Below are 21,038 nucleotides of genomic sequence, written 5' to 3'. Positions count from 1 at the left end.
AATTAGGTCAGAATTGAATAAAGTCTATAAATAAAGTTAAATTTATTCTGGAAAAGAAACATCAACTTTGTTAATTTTAAATCTGTTAAACTATTACTTACTATAAAATTTATGTTGTATGGTCACTTTTCTTACCTATTATATATGAAGCAATTTCTAGGGAAAACTCACCTTCATAACTGCACAATTACAGGACATTTTCTAGAGTATCAAAACTAACCTGCTTCAACTGTACTTCAGTAAAATTTAAAAAGAAAAAAAAAAAACTAACCTGCTGATATTCATTTCCAGCCTTGCTATACAAAAGTCATGTTTATTCACTTTGAGTCCCCTTAAGTCTTCTGCTTTTATTAGTCAGAACATTGCTTGTTCAGTTAGTGTTCTGACCGTACTTGCTTTTCTTTTTAAGAAATAAGAATTATCGAGGGTTTAGTCCCTTTTTACTTCTGTAAATTATCTACCACATTAAAAGGTGTCTCCTAACACCTTACTTGTGTGCCATATTTTCTCATTTTTTTGATGAGAAAAAATTCTGCTATTCTCTTTTTTCTTGGTTAAAACATATTGTTAAAGTATTTTTTCTTTAGTGTTTTTGTAGCCAACTGTAACAATTCTTTTGACTTCCTGCTGTTTTCTCATCAGGTATAGATAGACTTTGTAATCTCCAGATGGGTTTTAAAAAAAAAACAATAATAAGATTTTCTTGGTCATGTATTTTTCTTTTCCAGTGTTCCACGCCACATCCTCTGTTCTTTTTCAGCTCTTGCTGGGACCATGTCTTCTTAGAGGCTCTATCCGAGTTCACAAGTACTCCTCTATTCATTAAAACACTGAAGTTAGGACTTTCTGACCCCAAAAGATATTTTAATTGGGCTTAGGTTGACCATCTTAAATTTTTTGCTGAGTGTTCAATTTGAATCTATACTGGGCTATTGCATGTTGCCATCCATGTTGTTACTGCTTTGACTTTGTGTAGTTAAACACTGTCATTCATTAATAAGTTGATGCCTGATTTATGCTACTAAATTTTTTATGTCTATCCTGGCATGTTCAAATGTATTCTTATTTAGCTTATAAAGAATGGCCATGTTTTACCATCATTTTATAGAGTTATTTTGAGTGCTTTTCCAAGCATAACTTTGGTAGCATTTTTCTATTACAGAATAGCGTCCAAGTCCCTTTGGAAAGCATTTTAGATCAGTCTTTCTTAGACTACCCTAAAGATATGTAAATGACTACTAACTTTGCCCAAGTTTCCCTTTTCTTCCTTTCCTTTTTATTTATTCTCATTTTTCTTGTCTGATTTGCTGTCTGAATTCCTGCCATATAATGAGTGCTTAGTAAATAATAGTTGAATTAAATGAGATTAACTACTTATTAGAAGGACTTAGTGCAATCCTTTTCCTTGATGACATGCCTAGCACATGGGTTTTGTTTTTGTTTTCTTTCCCTATGGATGCTAAAACATAACTTGATTTACGGAGAAGGAATTAATAAAGAATGAAACCCTTTCAATTTTAGCTTTCCTGGTAGGGCTTAACACATGCCACATTTAATCATCAGACCTGGATCTGTCAGCAACTTCTCCCCATCCTGAATGTTATTCTGTATGTGAATTTACAGTCCATTTTCTATTAAAATATTTCATTAGTTATTTCAGATTCTCCTCTTACCTTCCTAAATATATCAGTTGATTTTTTTAAAATTATTATCATCAACCTGGTAATTGTCATGTAGCAGATGAGCTAGCTATTCTTAGGACATATCTATATTTATATAACACAAGCCATGGCCACTCTGCACAAATTACGCTTTTGAAAGCTGTCATTTGATTAAAGGCTTAACAGATTATATTGGCTAAAGAGGTTGCTGGTCTGGTAGAAGGGCCCAGTTATGCATAGCTGAAGAAAATGAAGTTGAATTCAGAAAGGTATTCATTGAGATTAGTACTTTTCTTTACTAAATACCAAAGCTTAAAGTCTCCTATATAAACTCATGACCACTTAAATAGTGCAGCATAATAACTGTGTGGCAGTCTTATGATAATAGCAATTTCATCCTATTAAGATCTATCATTACAAATTAAAGAGAACAGGTATCCGAATTTCATTAGAATTTTATGTGATACCAGTGTGACAGTTCACTAATCTTTTTTGTTTATGATGTGTTATCTCTTCTGTCACTGGTAAGAACATATATTATTATGCATGGAAGAACACAATTATTGAAGAAGACAAAATTTGAGCCTTGTCTAAACCAGGCTTTTGGCTTTTGGCTTTTAACTTTTCACTTAAATGTGATGTATTGCTTAGAAGTCTTGTATTTCTAGGCTTAGTATTTGTGTGATCTATAATTATCTATGTATATCTTAATGAGGCTGAAGTGTTAGTTATCTGTTTACAGTAAAATAAACAAATGGCATTTGAACACGCATTTTCTTAGGGCCTAATTAGTGTGTGCCAGGTACGATGCTAGACCCTAGGCTGTGGGGAAAAAAGATGGATTTAACAATTTTCCTTTGTTTGAGGAGCTTATAACCTGGCTACTATTTTTATAAACTTGTAAATAAGTTAATTAAAAGTCAGTGTAAACGCTAGAGGAGAACTATGTGTTAAATGCCGTGGAGTCGCGAAGAAGGTTACACCTATCTTCCTGGACAGTCTTGGAAGGCTGCTCCAAGAAGGTAACTTTTGCATTAAGTCCTCATTGTGCATCTGGCAGTATCTTGTAAAACTAGATAGCGCTTTAAGTACACTATATTCTAATGAAAATAAAATTCATTTAAAATGTTAAATATTCCCCCTTAATCATTAAAACGGTGCTTGAAATACAGTGGGAGAAAACGAAACTGTACTTTCCGTGGTTGTTGGAAATCATTTTTTTTCCTCAAGAAGGCATTTCAGTTGAGCACATAGATTGTTAGTTCCTTTAAATTTCAGTTCTTAACTCTACAACCTGCAGCGTTCAGTGGAAATGTTTAAATAGTTGAAGAACTGCCTTAATAATATTCGTTTGAAGTTTTGCTACTTAACTCTTTAAAAAAATATTTAAAGTCCTTAAATTTAGTTTATAATCTTGTGCAATTTCACATGTATAATTCACTTTGAAAGACCACCTTCTTTTTAACCTTTAAAAAATTATTACCTGCATGAAGCAGTAGTAGAAATATGTGAATGTGTATATATACATAATTATTGCAGATTTTATATACAAAGTCAAACCAAGATTTTTGTTGCTTGTTCTCTTCTGTAATCATTTTTGCTTCATTATAGCTTGAGCATAAATACTTTTTTCAGCTTTTTTCATTCCAAAAACTGATTTTTACAAATGTTAATTACAGTAGCAATAACCATAAATGAAACTTGCATATGGTGTTCACACAAGTTCCCAGGAAAATTTTGGTAACTTAAATAATAAAATATATAAATTAAGACTACAAACTTCTGAAATCTTTTATTGTTGGAAGTCCTACCTTGCTTTCTTTTTAAGAACATATAGCAATACAGATTTATTTGAAGTCTGGGGTTTCTCTTTTAAAGACAATATGCGTAGTGTATCATGATTTGTGATACACTACTATTTTGCTGAATATTTTATTCTGTACTATTAGGATCTACAACTAGAATACGGACAAGGACACCAAAGTAGTTACTTTTTAGGTGCAAACAAGTAAGTAAAATTCTTTTAAAATTAAATTTAAATTTAAGAATACTTAAATTGCCTTAAAATATGTTATATATTAATTGTATTTTAAATATTTACAGTAGTAAATTGTACTAGTCTGGTAGATATATTTTATAATATGCTTTTAACTTTTCTTTATTACTGCCTTGCTAATCATCTACTCAATAATTGTCATAATGGGGAGAGTCACCTTAAATTTTTTGTATCAAGCTACTTTGTAGACCTTACCTGTTAGAGAAAGTAAGTACATTCCAACTAAAGATGAGTATATGTTTCAGCAATTTATTTCTTTTATTTGCAAAGTTGACCTGTTTATTACTTACAAAACTTGCTTTGGTACATCTCCCAGATGTGTTGGCCTATGAAAACAGATGGAAATATTCACACTCTTTAAAAATCTTTGTCTTAACTTTTTAGCTGTCAAGAGTCTTTTAAAAAGTAGATAGCCGTTAAAATATGTCTAAAGGTTTAGAAGTTATTTATTTTATACAAGAAATAAATCCAACGGTTGTTTAAGGTCTGCAGTATACCAGGCACTGTCTAGGTGGTGCAGCACGGTAGTGAAAAGGCAGCTTACAAGGTGTAACAATTTAAGATGTTCGTAGGCCTGAATTAGCAAGATATGGGGACAGGACTCTGCTCTTCCCCGTAGAGTCTCATTTCCTGAGTTCATGGATGAACTATCATTATAAAAGCTAATTTATAGGGAAATATTTAAATTGCCAAAATCTCCCAGCTATATGTAGATATTATTTCAATAATCAGAACTACTTAAAATTTCCAAATATAATTTCAGTGACATTAGAGGGTTGAGACATATTATATACCCATATTTTAGTTAAAATATGTTAATATCTTAAGTTAAGCAGGTGACTAAAAGACAAGCAACTCAGATTTAGAGATAATAATGCAAAATCATGTTTCTTTTTTTATAAACGAAATGTTTAAATACTCTTTTCTTAACCCAGAAACGACTTTGAATGACAAGCTAGAGAAATGCATTAGTTTTGATTTTGCTGAACTTCAGTTAAATAACATGAAGTTTTTGTTTTTGTTTTAAACCTTATGTTTCCTAAAATGGAAAATAAGTCTAAAATTTCCCTGGTTGAAAAATGAAATTTTATCACAATAGTAATATTTGCTGTTTATAGTTTGTCTTGATTTGTTGATGGGCAACAAAGGAAAGTTTGTCTCATAATGGGTTAGCAAATAAATTCTGATGTGTTTTTGTGTTATTTTGTCTAAATTTCAGGTCACTAGTTTTAAGGATCTTGTTAGCAAAGTTTGATGTATTTTTAAGAGATTGTATAATTTTGAAAAATATTTCATTTACTTTGGTTTATTTTAAATATATTTTTATATTATATACTTGCAAAAATACCCCCAAAATGGCCTATCATTAAATGCTTTTCTAGATTCCTTAGTCCCCATTGTCTGATTTTTTGATTGTTAGACATTTTCATATTATATAGTTACTTTGGCTAGGTAAATGTTAATAATTTCCCCAACCTTCATTTTTTGATTAATTGGATCCCTGCTTAAGGAACTTTATTCTATATAACGAATCACTGGCAAGGTAGGTTGCCCCAAAGTTTGCCCTTTGGCTGTGTTTCGTGTACAGGTATATACATACATGTGACATGAGCATGGATGTAGCACTTCTCTTACTGTACTGCTATGTCTGCTTTATTCTTGTGACTAGGCAGTGTTTTAAAACTCACAGGATTTCCTGCTTTCTCCATAGGTGATCAGGCAGACAGATTTCCATTTATGGGTTTCTGCCTATTCCAGACCATGCAGGAACTAAGTTTGTTTGTTTTTTTAACAGAATGCATATGTGTTTTGACTTACTGGGTTGTTTTCTTTTGAATTGTTATTATTGGGGTCAACTTTTCTGACTATTTAAACCAACAAAATACTATTTTTAAAAGAAAACTCTAAATTATTTCTGATTTTGTTTTTAATGTAGAGCAAAAGTTCTAAAAATAAATTCTCTTCTAAAGACTTAAATAGTAGTGAAAGGAAATTCCTGGCATAATTAAGTATAGTAGTAGTAAATGCCAGATCCAGAGTCAGAACTGTCTCTTGGTACAAACTGTGTAACTTGGAGAAATTTACCTCAATTTTCTCTAATAAATGGGGATTATAATAGTACCTGCCTCATGGTATGCTAAGGGTGAAATGGAATAATCATTGTAAAGCATTTAGCACATTTAGGGTTTAATACACATTAGTTGCCCTTATTTGTAGTGTTTACTCAGTAAATGTTGATTGTAAGAGCAAGTGAATATGAGAGAATAAAATTGCTTTTCGGTTTTAAAGAAATAGGGAAGTTTTTTGGTTTGTTCTCAAATCTAATCAGGGCAGTACTTACAGATTGTTTTGAGTCAGTTAGGCAATTTTGAATGGTTCTAGTAACCAGCAGCTACTTCAAAGATGCCAAATACTTTGGTGGTGATTTTTGACTCCTCTCCCTATCGGTTTCTTCACTTTATCAGTTAAATCTATGATCTATGTTTGCATGTTTTTCCATTTTTAACCTGTTCATCCAGATTTTCTGGTCATTTTCAGTTGACTTAGTAGTTCAGTATGAGGGCATCATTTTTGTTTTGTTTTATTCATTACTTTCTCAGAATTCCATAATAGAGGAATCCAAGTAGACCAGTGAATAGTGACATTATTTATTATGTCACATCCAGTATTGGTGATTAAATCAGTATCACATTTTTCTCCAATGCTCTCAAGATACGGTATAAATGAACCTTTATGCAAATTAGCCATATTTCATTTTATCTTTTATAAAGGCTGAAAAGCAAATCATATTTTCTACTTTTCATTAAGACTTCATGAATTCTGTAACTTTATTAACAAAATATCTTAACACATAGTAGGAAATTTACAAGTAAATGAATTTAAAAATATACATATGAGTCCCTAGCCTTAGGATAGCTGCTTTTTCATGTTCTCTTATTCTTACAGAACGTATACTCCCAGGAAGATAATGTTTTAAAAAGTGGAATGCCATATAAGTCCAACTAAATATGGTAAACTGAAAATAAACTACATTTAAATTCTCCTCTTAATTATTTTCAAATGCTAATATTCTCTACTGGAAAAAGAAATGGCTCAAAAAATATTGTCACATGCTTAAGAAGAAGTTTGTTTTCACATCTTCTAAGATGATGTGAAAGCCCACTGTACAGTTCAGAGATATTACATTTAATTTGGTAAAATAATTTAAAGCAGTGCTTCTGAAATTTTTAGTCTCAGGATCCCTTTATGGTCTTAAAAATTATTAAGGATTCTAATGAGCTTTTGGTTATATCACTTATAAATATCAATATTTATAGTACTGGAAATTTAAACTGAAAACTTTTCAGAATATTTATTTCAAATAGTAATATACTCATTCCATGTTATCATAAAAAAAATTTTGTGTGTATTAAAAAATTCCTCATCTTTAAGAAGCAGTTCAGGGACTTCCCTGGTGATCCAGTGGTTAAGACTTCACCTTCCAATGCAGGGGGTGTGGGTTCGATCCCTGGTCAGGAGCTAAGATCTCACATGCCTCGTTGCCAAAAAACCAAAACATAAAACAGAAGCAGTATTGTAACAAATTCAATGAAGACTTTAAAAATGGTCCACATCAAAAAAAGTCTTTAAAAAAAAAAAGAACCAATTCAAATGCCACCTCTTAATGGTACCCTCTTTGCAACACCACTTTGTTCCTCTCATGAGACTTAGAAGCAGCTTTAGATATGTCAGTATAATACAGCAAACATTTTGTTGAGGACCACAAATAACATTTTTTATGAAGAATAGCTGTTTTTTTCCTGAAACAAAATAATATTAGTAAGAAAGGTGGGATTGTTTTATATTCTTTGCAGATCTCCTTAACGTCTGGCTTAATAGAAGACAGCTGGATTCTCATATCTGTTACTAATCTATTATGATATCATACATCTCATAGTCTCCAGAAAACTCCAGCGTTTCATTCTCAATGAAATAGTAAGAGTGAAAAAAGAAAGAAAAAGAGTGAATTAAGAGTAAAAAAAAAAAAAAAGTGCTTTAGATTATGAAAATAGTTTTTTTACCTTGCAGACCTCTTACCGGACCCTAAAGGACCCCCAGGATCCCCAGACCGTGCTTTGAGAATTGCTGGTTTAGAGAAATGTTGCTTAGTTGATAATAATAAAGAAAACACTAATTGAGTACTTACTGTGCTCTGAAATACTATTCAAAGAAATAATTAATTGTATCTGCAGATAAACATTTTGACATAGGTACTATTGTAATTCCCATTTTGCTTAGGAAAATCAGAGTAACTTATCGAAGGCCACGTAGCTTACAGTGGCAGAGGCAGGATTCAGATTCAGGCTGTCTTTGCTTCACAACCTGTCATCATTTTGCTATACTGCCTCTAGGTAGAAGTCCTGTCTTCTTAGAGCTAGTCCTTGAAGAGCTTTGTGAATAGGTAATACATTTGACTGAAGTACCTTAATTTTTTTATCTGCAAAATAGGATTTGCAATTAGTTTATGGTTTTCCTATGTCATTTACAAGTCCAGATTTAAAACTTTGTCACTTTTTAATACTTAAATTGTTATTAAACTATCCTGATTAAAACATTTGATGGCTAAAGTCTATTCTATTAATTATTTATACCAGCTAACCATACCTTTCAGTTTCTCTGGTTTTATGCTTTGATAATTCTGAGGGCAGTTTTTTCCACTATATATAGGAAGGGGAGATGATTAGAGGAGAGTAAATTTTCTGCTGAATCACTTTTACCACAGTAATCTGTCAGTAACCGTATTTCTATCTCGTTAGCTTTAAGAAGGCTATTGAGTTTCTGATGCTTGAAGAGTATAATATAGGAGGTATGTTGCATGAACTTGCAGTGAAAAGAAGTAAGGGAACTTCAGGAATGCCGTGAGTTCTCTCTTACGTTCCTGAATATCAAAGTTTTATAAATTGCTCCTAATGATAAAATCCTCGCACCTGGTCTGATACAGGCTTAGTCTCCCAAAAGTGTAAATGTGTTTGCCAGTACACCACTGGAGAACAGATACTTCAGGTAAGTGAGTGTCTTCTGTGAAAGCAAAGTGCTACTACATTCATGTATTCACATCACATGCATGCATGCTTTTGCAGAGATCCAACACGTTGAGTTTCATTTTGTAGGATTGCCTGAGAGCATGATGTTTTTTTAAAGTGTGTCACCTTTCTTACATTAAGAAAAAGAAAATATAATTTCAGGTGTCAGGTAAAATATTCCAGGTAAAATTTAATTCCTGGAAACCCCTGACTATGACCCTGCAATTATTGTTTTGTCAGTCCCAGTTGTGACATTTCATGGTGGGTTGTCCTTTGTCTGAATTGGTATTTTTCAATAAACACTTGGATTTATTTTGTTCATTTAAAATACATGTATAAAGACATTAGCAACAGAAAATAGATACCTCATTAAATATAACCTGATGTTTTATGGTATAGCGATGATCGTTACAGCAAGTTTTTAGTGAATAGTAAAAAAGTGTTTTAAATGTATAGATAAGGTTAAAGTGATGAAAAATTGTACTTAGTATTTCTTTGCTTTATTCACATTAATTTTTATTTTTCTCCTAAGGAGTCTTCTGAAGTCTGTTGAAGAAGAATTACATCAGCGGTAACTTTAATTTTTAATTAAGCTTAAAATACTTTGTTACAGATGAGTAAAGTCCTTTACCCCCTTCTCTATCATGTAGCCTAAGATTGTGTTGTTGTTGTTGTTTTAATATCCTGAATCCTGTAAAGACATAGAAATAAAATTCTGTCCTACAGTAGCCCTTCCTGCATTTTCTAAAATTTCTTCTTAAGCTGTTTTGGTGGTAAAGTCCATTTGGTAACAGTGGAATTATCCTTCTTTATCCTTAGAGGGCATGTGGCACATTTAGAAGATGATGAAGGGGATGATGATGAATCTAAACAGTAAGTTCTGTTTCCATTTTTGGTAAAAGAAAAAGTGTCATTTGACCTGATTTAGTAAATCTGACAGCTTAATATTGAAGTAATTTTAATATCATTAATAATGTAGTATCATGGGTTGTACCACAGTTTCTTTCCTTTTCTCTGTTCTAATTGTATTAGTCGGTTCGGGCATCCTTAACAAAATACCATAGACTGGTATTTATTTCTCATGGTCTGGAGGCTGGGCTGCTGGACAGTTTAGTTCCTGGTGAGAGCTCTCTTCCAGGCTTGCAGGTGGCTGCCTTCTCAGTATGTCCTCAGATGGACTTTGCTCAGTGTGTGCATGCAAAGAGGGAAATCTCTCTCCCTCTTTTTATAAGGCCACCAGTCCTGTCTGATTAGGACCTCATTCTTATGACCTCAGTTAACCTTAATAACCTCCCAGAAGCACTATCTCCAAATACAATCACATTTCACTGTAAGCAGTCAGAAAGAACCAAGCCTCTCCTTCAGCACTTGGCTTAGAAATCTCCTCAGCTAACTATCCGATTTCATCCCTTGCAGATTTTCCTTCCACAAAACACTAGAACATGAACACAATTCATCCAAGTTCTCTGCCACTTTATAACAATGATTACCTTTCCTCCAGTTTCCAATAACTCGTTCATCATTTCCATCTTGAGACCTCACCAGAATGGCCTTTAATATCCATTAAAGGACATTCTGTTAATGACTATTTGTGTATTCTCTAAGAAGATGGAAGCTTTCTCACCGGCTCTCCTCTTTTCTCATTGACCTCTTGCTCTTAACGTCTATACTTCTAGCATGTACCCCCAAACTCTTCCAGCCTTTACCTACTACCCAGTTCCATAACTGCTTCCACATTTTTATGTATTTATTACAACAGCACCCCACTTCTTAGTACCAAAATATGTCTTAGCTCAGGCTGCCATAACAAAATATCATGGACTGAGTGGCTTGAACAACAGAGATTTGTCACAGTTCTGGAGGCTGGGATGTCCAAGATAAGGTGCCCGCAGATTTAGTTCCCGGTGAGGGCCCTCATCCTGGCTTGTAGGCAGCTGCCTTCTTGCTGTGTCTTCACGTGGCCTTTTCTCAGTCTGTGCACAGAGAGACAGAGAGAGATCGAGATCGAGATCTCTTCCTCTTATAAAGCCACCAATTCTGTTGGATTCGCTCCCCACCCATATGATCTCATTTAACCTCAGTTACCTCCTAGAAGCCCTGTGTCCAAATACAAGCACATTGGAGATTAGGGTTTCAACCTACAAATTTTGAGTGGACACAATTCAGTCCATAGCACAAGTTGATAAAAAAAGAACTTTGAAAAAAATTTACAAAGACAGTAAACATATCCTGTAGTTTAATGTTATAAATTAGTCAGTAATAGCTGTAATTATTACTACAGCTACAAAGAGTCTTACTATATAGTTGATTAAATTTCATCTGATATGTTTCAAATAAATAATTTGGATATAAATGTATTTTTGAGGGGAGAATATTTTCACTTACGTAATTATTAATATTTAGTCCTTTTAGTTTTGGGGGTTTTGTTTTTTGTTTGTTTTTAAAGAAAGATGCAGTTTCATGGTAGAGTGACAGAAACACCTGAGAAGCAGCTGGGGCATTGATTTTCCTTTCTACCTCACCACTCTGTGACCTTGAATCAGGTCACTTAACCTCTCTGGGCCTCAGTCTGCTCATCTGAGAGTATATGCTCCATAATCTTTTAATTTTTAGTACTTCTAGAACTCCAGTTCTGAGTTGTAAGGAATCTTAGCTTCAACCAAAAAATTCTGCCAGTAATTTCATAGAGTATGTATATAGCTTTTGATGAGCTTCATCAGAGATATTCCATATCTAACAGTAGTAAAAATGAAGCTTACATTGTAATACATTTTTATATCATTTTGCTATTTTTCGTTAAACCAACTGTTGCTTGTGTTTTTATATTATTTACCTTTCAATTGATATAAATTGGAATTGTGGCTATCTTTTCCAGTTTTAATTACTAAAATAATATTTGAAAACAAGAAAGCATATCTAGGGCTTCCCTGGTGGCGCAGTGGTTGAGAGTCCGCCTGCCAATGCAGGGGACACGGGTTCGTGCCCCGGTCCGGGAAGATCCCACATGCCATGGAGCAGCTGGGCCCGTGAGCCATGGCCGCTGAGCCTGTGCGTCCGGAGCCTGTGCTCCACAATGGGAGAGGCCACAACAGTGAGAGGCCTGTGTACCACGAAAAGAAAAAAAAAGGAAAGCATATCTACTCAGTTACTTTTGAATAATACTTCATTTAGCATAACTTGAACATTTCACAAAGTATTTTGAAAATCACTCATAACCTTAGAAAAAGAAACTTATTTATACAAAATTTTCTTCCATATCTTTAAAAAAATAATCATATTTTAGTAATGATTTGTTTGTAAAATGACGAGTTCTGATTCTAAGTGTTTATGTTTTTATAGTTCAACCATGAAAGCAAAAGTTCCACCTCCTTTGCCACCAAAGGTAAGCAGATTTGTTTCTCGGTTTGAATTGTGTACGTGTGTCTGCCACTTTAATACTGTATTAATACTTACTCTGTGGCTTATTTAAACTTGGGATCCACAAAGAAAAGTCATGAAGAAGTTACTAACCATGATATAAGTAGACAATTGTGATTGTTTTTGTTTGTCTTTTTTAAATCATCCAACTTGTCATTTGGTGTTTATTCTAAATAATAAGTTCCAGAAATTTGTACATGAAAATGATTAAATTAATGGATTAGTATTTCACTTGGGTTAGAAAACTCATACTTTTAATAAGATTTTTTTCTTCAAAATCTATAATCTACTAGCAGCTGATTAAGTTCATATGCATAGCAAATTCTAATTATAAAATGGACTGTTTATAAAATGAGTTGTAAGGTTTGCAATCAATTATAAATTGATTTATAAATGAGAATTGGAGTCTGACCAGTCTAGATATCCAGTGTATTACTATATTTTGTTTTTATTTTACTTTTAAGAAAATCACGATTCACCCAGGTAAATAGGACTGTTCTTGCTTGTTCAGTTTTACATTAGCAGAAATACAGAGATCTGAACTTCAAAGAGATAAGTGCTGAGCAGTCTTCCTAATAAGGGACACATTATAAGAATTTATAAATTCTCCAAACCTTCAGCTGACTGAAGCTTTTTCCATTGTCTGCACAGAGTTCCCCAGGTATCCCATATTGCTGAGTTAGTATTCTCTCATTTGATAAAATTTTCATTGGCATCTTCTTCTGCCCCCTGTCTGAAAGATTAAGCATTAACATAAAAGATAATGAGTCACCTTAAAGAGACAGTTTAGATTAGCCTTGTAAGGAGCTGAACTTTGATTAGCCTGAATGTTTAAAATAAAAGGAGACTCATTTAGATTGGGGATCGTAAAGACCAGAATATTTTTATTTGGCAAGTCTAAGTGGGCAGGCTTGTGAGGAATTAATAGAAACAGGTCTTTTTTTTTCCTGAGAAAATATTTTAGGTGTACATTTTTAGGATATATATTAAGATTACCTGAACCAGATAGTTGAATAATCCAATAAGAGTTGAAACTCAACTAGTAAACACAGTTTGCAAGCCTCTGATATATAATAATATTTACTTCAGGGCAGATATTCAGTATTTTTCATGTTTAATGAAACACGAATAATTTCATGTGTAATCATTGGTCTCCTTTTCTGTATTATTTCAGCCTAAGTCCATATTCATACCACAGGAAACTCATTCTACTGAGGATGATAATCAAGGAACAATCAAGAGATGTCCCACGTCAGAGAGCCCAGCAAAGCCCTCCCAAGTTCCACCTAGGCCACCACCTCCCAGGTTACCTCCACAGAAGCCTGTTGCTTTAGGTAATGGGGGAAGGGAAGGTGAAATAAGAATGTTGCCAGGTTTTCATAATGTGTGAAAAAAATGGAGGGACTCCTTTTAAGAGATTATTTGAAATTCCTTTGCGGAAGGGAGAAGGAAGGCAATGGCTCTAGAGATGTTTTCTGCTTTTTGCCTCATCGTTTGAAGTGTTTTTATGACAGGATTACCTATGACCCAGTCTGGGATATTTTGCCTTTTCTTTCTCATTTCATATCTAGCCTTCCCTCTTTTGGAGAATCGTTTGTACCCAATTCGTTATATATCTAGAGTGTGACAACAAAAGAAATTAAACTCTGAACAAACAAGGAAAATGTGTTTGGTCCTAGGCTACTACTGTTTTAGAAAAAGAAGAGGATACCTTGCCTGACTCCTTTATTTTATTTCATTTAATCATTTTTAGAAAAATGATTGTCAGTATTTGCTAGGTATTTGCCTCCAAAGTAATACTAGAAGGTACTGTTTTAATACTGTAAAGTGTCTTGTGTGTTATGCAAAAGAAGAAATTAAAAAAAGAGCAACTAATGTTTCTTGGATAACAGACTATAAATTGCCCCTTTCCTGAAAGTAGTTATGTATTCAGTATTTCTTTTAAAAGTAGAAGAACATATATATATAAGACTTCTTACAGTAGTAAATATTCTGATAGGGTAATCCCAAATGAAGGCTGAAACTGTCTCAGAGATAATATTTTTTGTTTCCTACTTGATAATTTTCTGAATGAAAATTTTCATAAAAATTAATCCTTTTCTAATATATTTAAATATATCTTACTGAAGGAAATGGAGTGAGCTCCTTCCAGTTAAACGGTGAACGAGACGGTTCATTATATCAACAACAGAATGACCACAGAGGCACAAACCTTGCGAGGAAAGAAAAGAAAGATGTACCAGTAGGTATTTATATTCATAAGCTCTACTTATATGTGTTTCCTTTTTCACTATTAAATTAGTTTTGCAGTTATAATTGATGGAACTCTAGCAATTATATATTTCAAATTTGTATGTTTATATTTTAATATATGAATTATAATGATAATAGATTGTTTAAATCTTGAAAAAAATGACTTCGCTATGGTAAACATGAATGAAAGCTTTCTACTCTTCAAATTATTTAGGCCAATTTGTTATATTGCATATTATAAAATGTGACCTCTGCATACAGCTAAACACTTAGTATTCTTGTGATTGTTGAGAAAATATTATTCTTGTTGATTAGAATGATTCTTATACATTGCTTTTACAGTCTAATGAACTTACTGAAGGAAGGACATGGACAGATAAGGAAAGCCATAGCTTCTACCTCAGGACAAATTTCTGTTACATAATTTGTGATATTACTACTCTTACTCAAAGAAAATAGCTAACAAGGAAGAAAAATTAAAATTATTTTCTAATAGATATAAGATATCACTTTAGGAAAGGTGAAGTTAGCCTTACCAGCTATTCCTGTTACAAATGTTAGATAAAACACTATGACATAACTACTAAAACATAAATAGAATTTATCAGGGAGATTAAAAATTGTTAACATTTGTAAAGAATTTACTCTTAATCATCAGGCAACATTTGTCCATCATCATAGAACTTAAAACAAACAAAAAAAATCCTTAAAATTCCCAATTCAGCGGTTGCCAACAAGATCACAAGACAGTATTTTGGGAGAAGTTTTTGTGTATAATGACATTGGTTATTTTTCTAGAAATTTACAGGACATATGGTTATGTGCATACAGCTATACTTTGTGCACTAAGCACATTGCTAGAGGCTTTTGTTCTGTATCTGTTCAACTGTTTCATAAGATTTCACTATAGATATGACATACCATTTTTTATAATTCAGTTAAAGCACTTGACTGGGGTTATGCATTGTAATTTGTGAAACTTAAGACATTTTTAACAAAAGTGAAATGTCCTGTAGGAATAATAGGATTTATGAAGTCTGTACAACTGAGTAGTGCCTTTTTGCTTTCATCAGTTTAAATTTTAGCAGCCCTGCTAATGTGGTAGTATAAAAATGCAGCCTAATGATTTTGCAACACAGTATAATAACCTTTGAGAGATGAATACATTTTTGAATTTATGCACTTTTAATTCACTTTTTCTATTACCTTATTTTATCAGGATAAGGAACTAGTAATTAAACTAACAGTCTCAATAATTCTGAAATAAATATGTCATGACTGTATCAGGATAAACAGTATCCCTGGTATATTGAAACATGATTACAGTTTGTAGAGCTTCTTGAAATTATTTACAGCCAATTCTGTCAGTACTTAAGTTAAATCTGACAGAACATTCAGAGCTCCCTAATTAAAAATGATGTTTTGCTAAAATAGATGATATGTGATAAAAAATAAGTACATAAATCATTTGCAAAATGGAAAAAAAATATCAGAAATTGATGGCAGTATTAGGCTGTACATCCTCATAAACATATCTACAAAGTAAAATTTCATAGTCTTAATTTTAGAAATGTCTAAAAGTTACTCATGTAAGTAGTACTACACAGAATATTTCATTTGTATCATGTATATGAAATCAATTAACAGTAGCTTTTTAATTTTGGTCTCATTTAAACAATTCTGATTTATATGAGATTGAGAAAAAATTATAATGTCATTCCTTAAAACGCTCTTAAGATTAACCTCAAAAGAAACCTAGACTTTCATTAAATTTACGTTTAAATTATAATCTCTCCCAAGGAGATTCCTTCTCCAGGGATAAATCATATACCCCAGGAATGTAGCCCCTTGGAGAAATTTCTGGTACTGTTGAGAATATTGTAATAGTTGAGCGATGTGCTATTTTTCCTCTCCTTAAATTATCAGTATACTATGACCAATGATTCATGCATTTGAGTCCATCAAAATTTAAAACTTCACTTGACAAAACACTCTGTAAACAAGGTTAATAACATAATGTGCAGACTAGGAGAAAACATTTGTAATATATATATAACATAAAATATTTAAGTCTAGATATATAAGGAGCTCCAACAAATAGATAAGAAAAAGGTAACTCAGTTAAAAAAAAAGGGGGGGGCGGGGCGGGGGGGGGAAGAATTCACAGAAGAGGAAAAACTTTTTTACAAAGATTCTCAACCTTCCTAGCAATCAGTGGCATGCAAGTTAATGAGAAACACAGGAGAAAACATTTTTTACTCTTGTAAAAACTGTTATCAGTTTGAGAACATTAAGTGTCTGTGAGACCATAAGGAACCAGGACTCTCGTACATTGCTGGTGGGAGCGATATGAAGTGGGCACTTGGAAAGGCAGTTTGGCAGTCAGTATCCACTAAAATGTAAAGGTACAGACCCCATATTCCAGAAGTTTCACTTCTCACAACATACCTTAAAAGAAAAACATTCACACATGTAGTAAGGTATGTGCAAGGGTGATCATTTCCATATTGTTGTTATAGTAAAAATTTGAAAATAATTTTAAATATCCAATAACAATTAGGGAATTGCTAAATAAAGTATGTTATATTCATACTGTGCTGCAGTTAAAGCAAATGAGTCAATGTACTTATGCTGTCCAAGACCCAATGTTAAGGCAAAGAACAAGTTGATAAACAGTGAATAACTGTTTATGTTCTAAAACACACACAAAAACAGTACTTCTGTGGGGACATTGTATCTAAATATGTGCAAAAAGGTCTGGAAGGATACACAAGTACATGAGTACATATAATTGCCTAGAGAAAAGTTTGGAAGGATACGCAATAAACCATTTTGACGGGGCAGGTACTAGGAATAAGTGGAGTGTGAAAGGATTATAGGGGACTTCAGTATTATCTATAATGTTTTGTTTGACCAAGAGAATGTATTCATGTATTTTATTCTGATACATGTGTTTGAAATACAGTACTGATATACCAAACAACAAGAAGTATAATCATGCATGTGTTCTTTTTCTAGAAGCCTATTAGTAACGGCCTACCCCCAACACCTAAAGTGCACGTAAGTATAAATACCAAATAGGTTAAGTTCTCAAACTAAATACAATGACAAATAATTGCTTGAATGTGTACCTTTGGTTGGATTTTTTTGCCTGTTTGAAAGAATCCATTATTATTGAAAAAAACTAAAAGATTGCTAATTTACATATTAATTGATTATATCTGAAAAGTAACTTTTCAAAAGAAAATTACGATAAATTATACATTTTAAAAAGCTGCTTTATTCAAAAATTATTAATATTTTCTTTGCACATATTTTTGAAGGAATGTGAAAAATGCACAGTTATCAAAAACATAGAATTTTAGAACTAGAGGGAACATTGAAGGAGCATCTGGCCCAAACTCTATTTTTTGCCCATGAATGAAACTGAGACCCAAAGATCTTAGTCACCAAGATCACAAAACAGCACCCAACTCTAACCAGACCTAGAACTAGAACGTAAATGTCCTATGTTATAGTCCTTGTAGGTTTTTTATATCTATATATACCATGCTGTCCTTTTTAGGATTAAAATGATATTAACTCAATGTAATTTTAGGTTAGTATGGATAGAACTACATTTTCGCTGATACAAATCTCTAATCTAAAACCTTATGTAATACTAGTTTAGACAATGTCCATAATTTTTCTGGTTTTTAACCTCCCAACTCTACTATTTAGCCTTTTTACTTTTTAACTCTACCTTTTAATTAGTATAAAGATCTAAATAATCATACCTCATTTTACAAAAAGAAGTTTTGAGTGTAAAGGGAGGGCTCCTGAGGCTAGAGATTTATGTATACAATAGGGATGAGATTTCCTTTTGGGCTACAAGATGAAATTCCTTTATCAGGTATACAGTTGACAGGGAAGAGCTGATAACTATGGACCAACTATACAAACTAGCTTTAGGTTGGGACTGGTTTGATTGTTTTGTACCTCATTTCGTCATTTGGATTTTTAAAGGGTTTAGCAATACCTTAATATGTGAATTTTGGTACCTATCTTAAAGGATAATTATCAGGGTTAGTTAAGTGATATAATTTCTGCCCTACACCATCAAAACATTTTTTACTGGTCTCCTACCACCTGGTGGTATTGCCAGGCTATTGTTCTTTTCTGGGAACTAAAATCTTAAAGATACTGGTTGGGGGGCTTCCCTGGTGGCGCAGTGGTTGAGGATCTGCCTGCTAACGCAGGGGACACGGGTTCGAGCCCTGTTCTCGAAGGATCCCACATGTCGTGGAGCAACTAGGTCTGTGAGGCACAACTACTGAGCCTGTGCGTCTGGAGCCTGTGCTCCGCAACGAGAGGCCGAGATAGTGAGAGGCCCGCGCACCGCGATGAAGAGTGGCCCCCGCTTGCCACAACTAGAGAAAGCCCTCGCACAGAAACGAAGACCCAACACAGCAAAAATAAATTAATTAATTAATAAACTCCTACCCCCAACATCTTCAAAAAAAAAAAATACTGGTTGGTAGGTTTCTGTGAGTAAAAAGGAAATCTTAAGATTTAATATTTTGATTATTTTGTGTTAATATTTTTACTCCACTGTAGTCAACAGTAATCGCTCACAGTATTATCTCCCTGTTGGTAAAGAAAACATTCCTGCTCTAAAATGATGCACGATGCTGTCCTTACCACATATTTCTGTATTCTTTTTTCCCCAAGTTTTTGTTTGTAAAAGTAATTAAATGGGTAAGCTTTCTTGTATTTTTTTATTCTAACCAGAACAATAATTTCAAAATTAACATCTTACTCTTTGAATATCAAAAAACGTTCAAATGAGTGATATTATTTTTCACTATAAGGTATTTATTATCTGAAAGGTTTGTAAATAAGCTTGATAAATAAATATTAACATCAAAAACTAAAGCTTTTTGTTGAATCCTTCCAGGGAAAATAATCAGATTGCTCAACTTTTTTTAAAAGTACATCTCTGTTTTGAGGTTAAAGTCCGTATATGAATTTCAAATCAACCATACCTTTTCCACTTTGTAATATTAAATTCAGTGCTTAGTGCTATTTTTAGGCTCATGAAACCAAGTAAGAAAATTTTCACCTTTGTAGAGATTATGATTTCCTTCTTACCAGAGAATATTGTATTACTCTTAATGTGGGACATGTAAGTAATTCTTCTGTAAGCAATTATTGTGCAGAATTAGTTGCTATTACTGCTTTGTTTATTTGAGAAGATAGGAAGAATAAAATGATTCTTCTAAGTAAAATCTTATATCATCTGACAGTTGTGCCTGAAACCTTTGTGATACCACTGTAAGGCAAATGACTAGGACTCGTTAGATTTATTTGGTTATTTTTTGTTTTTTCCAGATGGGTGCATGTTTTTCAAAGGTTTTTAATGGATGTCCCTTGAAAATTCACTGTGCAACATCATGGATAAACCCAGACACAAGAGGTAGTACTATATATTTTTATCTGTTACCTTTCTGATTGTTTAGTGTTTTCATGAGACCAGGAAAGCACTCAGTTTTAATCACTTTCTGCATACCTTTCTGAAGAAAATTTTGTTACAATTTAAAAAGAAATGTTTTTAAGGTAAATATGTTTCTCTATGTTATTAGCAGTGTTTGAGGTGACACATGGTATTAAAATTTCACTGTGTAGTCACCATATCGATGTACTGAAACCATATACTCTGTGCCATCTGTCTTTATAAAGATACACGTAGAGATATGTACAAACGTTTGGTCTCTCCTTCTCTCTCTTTCTCTGTCTGTCACTCACACACACACACAGAGGTATTCTTACTAAATCTTTCAAAAATCCAAGCTGTAGGTACTTTTATTTCACAGGTGAAGAAAATGACACTCAAGAGAGGTTCATTGGGCTTCCCTGGTGGCACAGTGGCTGAGAGTCCGCCTGCCGATGCAGGGGACACGGGTTCGTGCCCTGGTCTGGGAAGGTCCCACATGCCGCGGAGCGGCTGGGCCCGTGAGCCATGGCTGCTGAGCCTGCGCATCCGGAGCCTGTGCTCTGCAATGGGAGAGGCCACGGCAGTAAGAGGCCCGCGCACCGCAAAAAAAAAAAAAAAAAAGGAGAGGTTCATTGTTTCACAGCCAATCGGTAGTAGAGCTGCAATTTGATCCCAGTTCAGTCCTGTCTGACCACAAAGCTTATGCCTTTAATCTCCCAGTACTAATCCTAAATACTGTGCATTATAGGAATGTTCTTGGCATTCTAAGTTGTTCTCAGGATACTTCAGTTTAGCATGGAGAAGTTCTTCACCTGCTGTTTTATATTATCATAAAAACTGATCAAACAGAACCGTGGTCAAACTTCTAATATCTTCTAGAAGATATTGAGTACCCTAGCAAGCATCCCAGTTTTAGTTAACTTTTTAAATAGGCTGTAGTCAGATCTTGGTTTTTCTGATGTCATGTTTATAATAATAGCCCATCTGCAAAAATACTTTGCGTCTGTATCAGCTGGTCTTGATTTGCATTCTGTATGTCAGTTGCACGTGATCCCCTCCAAGAGGGAATTTAGAAAAGTTGCTGCAGATTCTGTGCCAGTCCTTAGCACCCTCTG

The 21,038-nt window shown here is 33.5% G+C and overlaps 1 protein-coding gene across 4 annotated transcripts in view; it reads left to right on the top strand.

Annotated features, from left to right (window-relative positions):
• MAP4K3 (mitogen-activated protein kinase kinase kinase kinase 3) overlaps positions 1-21,038 on the top strand; it is a 188,703-nt gene that overhangs the window by 144,705 nt on the left and 22,960 nt on the right. For all 4 annotated transcript variants that reach the window (XR_014297761.1, XM_082671760.1, XM_082671759.1 and 1 more), the window contains 8 exons: positions 3,611-3,669; positions 9,313-9,351; positions 9,600-9,653; positions 12,120-12,162; positions 13,372-13,531; positions 14,327-14,439; positions 17,469-17,510; positions 19,821-19,905. Coding sequence is in view for 3 of the 4 variants with exons in the window: in XM_082671760.1 (XP_082527886.1) it covers positions 3,611-3,669; positions 9,313-9,351; positions 9,600-9,653; positions 12,120-12,162; positions 13,372-13,531; positions 14,327-14,439; positions 17,469-17,510; positions 19,821-19,905 (595 nt within the window). In the remaining variant the exon portion in view is untranslated. The remainder of the gene's footprint in view (positions 1-3,610; positions 3,670-9,312; positions 9,352-9,599; positions 9,654-12,119; positions 12,163-13,371; positions 13,532-14,326; positions 14,440-17,468; positions 17,511-19,820; positions 19,906-21,038) is intronic.

This window comes from Grampus griseus, assembly GCF_964374135.1.
Source record: "Grampus griseus genome assembly, chromosome: 15".
NCBI classification, from domain to species: Eukaryota; Metazoa; Chordata; class Mammalia; order Artiodactyla; family Delphinidae; genus Grampus; species Grampus griseus.
The sequence above is the reverse complement of the archived record's forward strand: the minus strand, read 5'-3'. Positions and strand labels throughout refer to the sequence as shown.